Genomic DNA, 9,160 nt, shown 5'->3' with positions numbered 1-9,160 from the left:
TATATATATATATATAGACACACACACACACACACACACACACACACACACATTATTACAGCTACAGGACCTTGGGAGAACTGTCAAATGAGCATTCGCAGCGCAAGGCAACATTGGCAGGCGCAGTCCTGCGGGTCTGCTCGCGTTCAACATCACATTACTGTTGATCATCTCTGCATCATCGTATAAAGCCCGCCCTGCTGCACAGATGTTGTTCGAGCATGGTTGCTCCAGACCGAACTTCCTGACCTCAAATGTTGTGGGCGGGGCTAAGTTTGGCTGGCATCCAGGATAGAGTGCACATGCAACAAGAGAAAAACTGACAGCTGTGATTAAATGTGCACATACCATGTAGATGTAGCGGACAGCATCTCTTGTGCTCCAGTGGGATGGGCTGATTTGAATATGGGTCTTCACGACGTCCGCTGGCTGTGTGGCCAGCGACGCCATGACACCTGCCACCACCCCACAGCTGAAGTTCACCAGCGGAGCATAGGGCGACGAAGTTACCTCTGAAAGAAGAGAAACCAGGAATCAAGAGAAAGCAGAATAGTATTTTTCAACCAAGAGTAGAGCTCTTTGTAGTTGTACTCATTAAAATAAAACAGCAGTTTCTATCCAAATTTAGCGCGAATATTCATACAATTTTCAGAAAGTGGCAAAAGAAAATGCAAAACTATTGTTGTACTGTTGTGCAAATATTAAGAGCTGGGCAAATTCTTCTCACGTTGGGCGCCATTAAGTAATTGCAGAGGTAGGGGGTGCGATGAGATGGCTCCAGTCAAATCTCAAACTATGGAAAACTGTGTGAAAGACACAACACAATATTGAATTTATTTTAATGTATTTGAGAAATGTTCTCGTCTCCATGTCGGTCCTCACAGATCTAATGTTTTCATCTGCCACAATTTTTTGTCTCTCCAGTGACGAGGGCCATTTAAGTTCATGTACTTTATGATTTAGTTTTAAGCATTTAGTTTTTATTGATACACCAACTTTTTCACCTCAGCCAAGCCTTTTTGGTGTTTAAAAAAAAACATAAAACAAGGTGGATGAAAACACACTTTATGTTGTTGGCCATCTGCGGGCATCAAAAAACCTTTAAGTCTAAGGCATAAAGTACAAGCAGGTAAAAGCCACCTTTGGAGGCCAAATATTCATAAAGCACACAACCGTTTCATTATATACTTAACTGATATAAATATTGCTTCGACCTCCATTTTAATTTGCTGATGCAGTGTGTCTCTCACCTTGAGGCATCGCCTTCTTGGCCTGGCTGTAGAACATGACATAGATGCCGGAGAACGGCGCGTCTCGGAGCAGCGTGGCAGTCAGCCCAGAGAACAGGGCCCTGATTCCCTCCGTCTCATACACACTCCTCAGAGCCCCTGCCACACTCACATAGTTGTAACAGCCACTCTGAAACAACATATGAACATGGTTTATTTTCAAATCTTGCTTTTTATGACACTGATTAACTTATTGCATTTTTATTTGTTTTTTTACAGCAGTGATACAGGCGGCCGCTGTGGACTATGAGTTGGGAAATTTGGTAAATCATTTATGGATCCTAGGTGTTATGGTCATTCATTGGGTACAATGTCTCACAGATACTTCACGGTTCATTCATTAGTCATCATATTTCTTATGCTCGGCTATGCAGTGTCATGTCAGTCAATGAGTGCTATAACTAAGCACAACGCCTGATTAATGAATATGATGAAGGTGGACGTTTCATTAAGGGACATTCTCACTCTTTGTTGAATATATGATAAAACAATAACAACATTTAAACAAATATTTTCTTCTGTTTTCTACTGCAGCACAAAGTAGCCCTGTATTTGCCTGGTTCTAGAACTTTTTTCAGCAATTTAAAAGGGATTCATTGTTTTCTGTTTCCCCAGTTTTAAAAACAAACGACCAAACAGAGGTTTGCAGGTGAGATTAAGACTGGAAAGTCATCTTTCTGTGTCATAACCAGAAAAAGAGCAACATCTTATGGTTGTATTTTACATTGTGCTTTAGTTCTTGGTCTTAATTATTTATTAAAGGAAGACTCCATACACAAGTCACACGTATTACTAAAAATTAAGACTCCTCCAACACAACAAAGTAGCTTCTAGCTTCTTTCCTGTTGCTTGAGTGTTCATAAAATACTTGTGTTGGATAAATACTTTTAGATTATTGTCGCCTATTTCAAACATCTGTCTGATAAAGGCCTTTAATTCCAATTATTACCTCAAAGCGTGTCTTGATGACTGTGAATGGCAGCATGCAGACGCCAGCCACAGTTCTGGCACCCGCTCCAAGCAGAACAGCCTCGCCAGCATTGGGTGCCCGCTCTAGGAAGTAGTGCTGCTTTAGGGAGTAGAAGGTGCTGAAGTAGATGCCCACCCCAGGGATGCAGCGCACAAATGACTGCCAAAGAGAAACGGAAGTGTTAAACCTCTCACTAGTGCTTAATGTGATGGTAACGTGAATGCGGTAATGTGAAGGTGGCTTTAGCTTAAAAATACACACCGACAAAACAAAACTGAGTGTCAGTCTGGTTCTGAGAGCTAGACAGAGAGGTAATGCTTATGTAAGCTGAAAGACAGAAAGACTGTACATGGATTGGTGCTGGAGAACAAACACCCTCACGGACTACTGACAATACATACATGCAACAACAGGCAAAATAACAGCAGGAACTTTTTTAAATGTGGAAAAAGATAAACAAGTTCACTAACTCACTGGTGAAACTCCCTTCCACAGACTGAAGAAATTCTCTGTCCTGATAACGTTGAATAAAACGTTGAACATCCCCACCTTTGGTGCACTGCAGGATGAAATTTAGCAATGGTCACAGACACATTTAAAGGTGCAAAAATGTAACAAAACAAACACACTCAAAGACAGAACCGGTTTGGATTTTCATAGTGTAAACAATAAACTGTAGAACACTAATTGACTGCAGAAATTATCTGTTGGAATTGGTACCAAGGCCTCCACCTGTGGATTGTTGTTTAAAATGAAATTTCCCTTTTAACCGTTACCATCTCCTGTTCCTGTTTTCAGTCAGTGATGGTGTGACTAATTGCCCTATATGGTTTGTAACAGCAGATTAATGCTGGCACTGCTTGCACATTGTGTCCTGCCATGCTGTATTTGTGTGTTGTTTTGTGTCTGGAGAGCATGTTGTGTGTGTGAGTAACTCAGTAAGTCAGAGAGAGAAAAAACAAAAGCAGAGCAAAAGAAAGGGGGACATGCTGATGTACATGCGTCTATCATGTGGAGGTGAAATGTGTAGTGTGTGTTAGCATGGAATACACATGAGATGTGTCTGTGTCTCACATACACACACAAACACACACACCCCAATTTGGCATTGTTCTGTAGGGTCTGCAGCCGTGTCTTGACCAGATCCAAAGGCTGGAAGAGTAGTGTAGAGCAGGTGCCGCTGAGAGAGCCACACAAAAAGGCTTTGAGAGCTGGATGAGCCTGAGGATGATAACAGAGGGATGGAAAGAAAGAGAGGATGGTGGAATGGCAAAGAGAGGAGGACATAAGGGAGAGATGTGACGAGAGAAAGAAATGGTGGCAGACAGAGAGTAGACCAAGAGAAAAGGGCAAGGGATTAGTCATAGTGTAAAAAGCATAATGTGGAAATGTGCCATTCAACATCTTTCTCTGCATTAATCGCCTCTTGCTGAATGCCACAGATACTCTCAAAAAAGGCAGGAAGATATTATCCAAACTAATATCTGCATTAACAAATCCTGCCACCAAATAATGAACATTATCTTTTATGCATATAAAGGACTTTCATTTTAACATAAATATGCTTTTATGACATTTGCGTTACAAAAAACAAGCCTGTAGCTCAGAGCAGAGGCCGGGTTCCCAAGGAATGAAGTAGATGGAGATGTGCAGAGACGGTCTACACACGCACAAACACACACGCAAACGCATACACGCGCACTTTACGCACGCGCACACGCTCATACGGGTTGTTGGATAGAACTAAACTGAGACCCAATATTATTTTTGCTTACAGCACATGCCTCATGAACAAACATGAGACACACATGGACCGACAGACACTAAAGTTAGCTGCATTTGAACAGTTACACTGAAAAAACATGTAAACAGAGAAAAGAAAATGCTTTTAATAAGGCAATAACCACAATAATATCAACAAACACAAAATAAATGTCTGCACCGTACATGAGCTGTCTAATGCACACACAACATGCAAGTCATACTATATGTAGCTTCCACACACACACACACACACACACACACACACACACACACACACACACACACACACACACACACACACACACACACACACACACACACACACACACACACACACACACACACACACTGTCCTACCTTTCTGCCTGGGGCTTTGCTCTGAGAATCCTGTTTTTCCTGCATTTTGCCCTCTTTCATCTCCCTCTATCTGTGATGCTGCTATTACATATTATAACATTATTATCCATCTCTGTTAAAAACCTTCCTCACCCCCCCTTATCTCTCCCTCTCTCACCAGCCGACCTACAATGGTTTTCTGCTGCTTCTCGTGCTCCCTCCCCCTCGGTTTACAGCCAAAAAAGAAGCCTAATCCAGCCTGCGTTATTCTATGGGCTCCTATCTTCATTTCTCAGCGACACACTCACACATCTGTATTTCCCCCCTCCCTCTGCAAAGCTCACTGCTAAACTGCATCTTTGTCAAACAGCATGAGTCATGAAGTGGCTGTGTGTGTGTGTTGAAAAAACACTGCAGGTTTCTATAATGCCCCCATATCAGCTCTGTCCCATCATTGGATGCATTCTGACTTTTTTTTTTTGTTTCTCTTATTAGGTAGTTTCAGGCACTTTCACTAAATCTACAGCAGCCATTTCAAAATAAAGCACATGGCTTTCTCATTACAATAGGCAGAATCTAAGTCATGTTGTTCTGGATAGGCCACTCTCTAATGCAAAATAAGCAGCCAGCTAAACGGCAGTTGGTTTTGTCTTGGGGGGGTTTAACTAGGGGTGCGTAATGCTGTGGGACAACATAAAGGTTTCCACTGTCAGAGATTTAGCCACACTGTTCATACCATGGTAATTATGATTTAAATATCTATAGATGTATTAGGCCATTGTGGGCAATGTTTACAGAGATATTATGGTAATATTGGATTTTAGTGTGAATTTGATAATGTGTTAAAATTTCTAGTGTGTCAGGTATTTACGCAAGAATTAACTGATTTTTATGGACACTATATCTCAAATTATATATATACACACACAATGTAATAGAGTTTTTTCTATCAATATTTGCTGATATGTAGTAACTGCTGAGCCACTTTCAATCATTAATCATTAAGCTTAGTTGGCTTAGTTCACTAGATTGACTCATGACTGACATGATTATAGTGTTTGATTACTTTAGTATTTATAATGCATCTATTCTATGATTCTTTTTAAATCTTACGTGCCCCCTGCAGTACTCAAACTACACCTATTTAAGAAACACCACAGAAATAAATGCCCAAACACTGCTCTAACTGACTGAGTACATTGGCTGTATGATGACCACAATAAACAGTGGCAGTAACCTACAGGTGCACTCACCGCTGCGAACTCCATCTTTGACCTGGATGCGGAGTCCAGTTTCTCCCCTGGTGTTGCCGTCTTGAAGCTGGTTAATTTTAGCCAACGTTACTAAAAATCAGATGCCAACCATGAGTCACATTTTAAAACAATATTAAGGTCGTTTCCAAAGTCTCTATGAAGCCTGTAGCAGCAAGCTAGTTTGGCTAATTAGCTAGCTGTCAGAGTATGCTAAGGTAGCGGGTAACGTTAGCTAGAATGACATCATCTTTCCAAGTCAGGCTACTTCCAAGTAAGATACAAACTCCGCTAACGTTACTTTGAAGGCGAACGCCGAAAACCTGCCGACTATGACAGCCAGTTTATTTATTTTTAAAAAGGTCGCCGAAGCTTCGCAATAGATATCTATGAGCTTCACACGGCCAGATAACGTTAACTTAGCTACACTACTTGACTAACTAGCAAGCTAGCTAGACTTAGCATGCAGCTTCTTTCACCTGCCTTTGAAGTCCGTTAAGGAGTGATGGAGGTGATAGTCACACCTGCCAGCTTCAGGAACACCATGTTTAATATTTTCTGTGACAATCTGCGAACGGTTCTTAAAAGGACTAATGGTAGTAAGTAACGTTAGACACTAATATTGCCAGGCTGAGTACATAACTTTCTGGCAATGCTTGTCAGCTAGCTAACGTTAGTAAACTTACTCTAGTAACGTTGTTATTTAACTTTAGCCTAACTGTCTTCTGCTGTTAATGTCCCGAAAGGATCCTGTCCCAAAATCTATTTTTCTTAAAACATGTTTTAACCATAGCAATAAATGTCATACAACTGTCAGTGGCGTTATCGCTACTTGCTGTGCTGCTGCGACTGTTAGCATCTGGCTAGCAAAGTTCACCTCCAGTGTCGACACCCATCGTCTATCTCACTGCAACACACTAACAAGAGTAGATAGCTAACTTACACTTACCACCACATCATTCCACCAGGTCCATTGGTTGGTTTAGTCAGTGATGGAAATTGCGTTATTGTGCGAGATCTGCATAATAAGGCAAATATAGAGAAAATGTATGTAAGCATTCTGCTGTTTTAGTTAGAATGTTTTTGAAAACAAGCCGGGGACGGGGAATGTGTACAATGTGATTCAATGCAGTGACCTAAGGGTGTCGCTGTTGTTCCGTTTGTCAGTTCTACTGTAGTAAATTTATCATACTGTGTATTATCTGGCAACATTTTTGCAACAATTTACCCTTATTGTTTATAATGCTTAGATTCAATGGTTATTAAAAAAAACTCATTCTTTCAAAACTTAATACAATACTTGCGTTTATATTAATGAATAAGAACACCTTTAACCCCCCCAAAACCAAAATATAGGAAATAAAAAACTTTCAACAGCTGCCTAAATATCACTGACTCCTAAAGTGTTCAATATTAGCCTATATAGATAAATAAGACATGAAATAAATAACAGTATAAATGAATACAGAAATAATGTATGACTATGACTGACTATAAGGTTCATAAGTTTTACAGTTCAACGACAAGACATCCATTGTTGATAGGATGCTGGCTGAGACTTGAAGACTTCACAAGGGATCCCACCTTTCAGCTCTGCCTAATGGCAGCAGCATTATTTTGCTGCAGAAGCCTCAATAGTAATTGCTGAACTTTGAAATTCAACCTTCAATAACCAAAAGCCCCCCACGCTGCTCCCCCCCTCCCCCAGAGTCACATCCATCTGCTGTGAGGTTCAGGTCCTTTGGAATATGCAGGGCTCTCCTTAGAACTTTTTATGATTCTGTGGTGACCTCTAACATCATTTATGCTGTGGTCTGCTGGAGGCGGGGCAGCTCGGACAGGGACATGAGCAGACTCAATAGACTGATCAGGAGAGCGAGCTCTGTCCTGGACTGTCCTCTGGACCCCATAGAGGAAGTGCTGGAGAGGAGGATGTTAGCTAAGCTGACATCCATCATGGATAACACCTCTCACCCACTACATGACACAGTGGGGTCCCTGAGCAGCTCCTTCAGCAGCAGACTGATACACCCACGGTGTAAGGAGAAGAACTGCAGGTTGTTCATCCCAGCCGCTTCCCGACTCTACAACACTTGCACCACCTAATACTGTTGTAGTTTCTGTTCCTGATTCAATTACTCACCACAGTTTTAAGTATATTTTTATTAGCTGTGTTTATATTTTTCCATTCCGAGTACTTATTTATGATATGGTTAGAGTATCTCCTATACTATGGTTACTTTTGCTATATTATTTAATTACATTTTCTTTTTAATTTCACATCACTTATTCACTTTCATATTAATATTTTTGGCCACCTAACATCTTTTATATAATGCCACTTTAAAATCATTCAGTACTTTTTGCACATTGTCTGTTTGGTTTGTTTTTTACCGTAGAAAACTGCTGCTGTAACAAGGGAATTTCCCCATTGTGGGATGAATAAAGTATTATTTAATCTAAATTCTTCAGAGGATTTAGTTCCCAGTCCCTTACATTAAAATTTGCATTAGGAAGGGTTCTTTTCATAGCCATGTGGACAGGAGGAGGGAGAACTGTTTCAGTATATGTATTGACTTGTGAGTATAGTTTGAAGACACACTTATATACACAAAATATTTACCTATCCTACCTATCCTTTAACCAACAACTTAACATGGGGTAACACACAAGACACAAGGAAGTCATATGCATGTCATAATTTGTCAATTTATTGCATTAAAGGCATTTGATAAAATATAGATTAGCCTTAAAATGTTGGCAGTATTTTGTCTGACAATACAGTGTTAAGGTATTATACTAATCATCTAATAAAATGTGCCAATAGAAACCACCAACGCTGTGCAAAGCATAGCATAAACCGTAGTACAGTGAGAGCTACAACATGATGACCCACCACCAACTATATATTATGAAAACCAGTAAACAATTATACATCAACCAAGCTATGATAGATGGTATGAAATTTGTACCAACATTATCATCAACATTGCAGCATTTTGACTACACCACCTCTGATGAAATGAAAAATTTCCATTTGTGTGTCCATTTTGTCTGTGTTGGCATTGTGCAAAATTGGTTGAGGTAATAACATTAAAAGGATGACAGTGAGAGGGAAAGCATACATTACAGATTTATACTGTCACTAGCAAATGTGAACCACAGCTTGTGCATCAGAACTTAAGACCCATGTTTTTGTGCAAAACAAGCATACAATGTCCAGTGGTTTTCCAAAAAAAAAAAAAAAAAAAGTACAGTAAAGTACAGTAATAAACCTCTAGCACAAACAAAATTGCAATGGCTTGTAACAAGCACATTATTTTATTATATAATGTACCTAATAAGTAGAAAAATAGACCAAGAAAAGTATAAAGCCGTAGAAAAAACCCCACTCACACTCACTGAGAAGAATACGATTCTTTGGCCAAAGAATATAGATGGATTTTATGGAAAGTAATGATAAGGCTATAAGATGAATGTCAAGGGAAATACAAGGCTAAACCCTCTCAGAAAAAGTCTCAATAGCTTGCATGGCTTGCTTATTTATTTAT

The 9,160-nt window shown here is 40.0% G+C and overlaps 1 protein-coding gene across 1 annotated transcript in view; it reads right to left on the bottom strand.

Moving 5' to 3' along the window:
* LOC117951751 (mitochondrial glycine transporter B-like) overlaps nucleotides 1-6,753 on the bottom strand; it is a 7,778-nt gene extending 1,025 nt beyond the window's left edge. Inside the window, exons 1-7 of the mRNA XM_034883635.1 lie at nucleotides 6,559-6,753; nucleotides 5,613-5,702; nucleotides 3,356-3,480; nucleotides 2,734-2,818; nucleotides 2,239-2,418; nucleotides 1,251-1,419; nucleotides 162-512 (exon numbers count right to left, since the gene is read on the bottom strand). Of these exons, the coding sequence (XP_034739526.1) occupies nucleotides 162-512; nucleotides 1,251-1,419; nucleotides 2,239-2,418; nucleotides 2,734-2,818; nucleotides 3,356-3,480; nucleotides 5,613-5,627 (925 nt within the window). The 5' untranslated portion in view covers nucleotides 5,628-5,702; nucleotides 6,559-6,753. The remainder of the gene's footprint in view (nucleotides 1-161; nucleotides 513-1,250; nucleotides 1,420-2,238; nucleotides 2,419-2,733; nucleotides 2,819-3,355; nucleotides 3,481-5,612; nucleotides 5,703-6,558) is intronic.
* Between the last annotated feature and the right edge of the window lie 2,407 nt (nucleotides 6,754-9,160).

This window comes from Etheostoma cragini, chromosome 2, assembly GCF_013103735.1.
Source record: "Etheostoma cragini isolate CJK2018 chromosome 2, CSU_Ecrag_1.0, whole genome shotgun sequence".
Taxonomy (NCBI): Eukaryota; Metazoa; Chordata; class Actinopteri; order Perciformes; family Percidae; genus Etheostoma; species Etheostoma cragini.
Note: the sequence above shows the minus strand (reverse complement) of the source record. Positions and strands in the feature narration are given on the sequence as shown.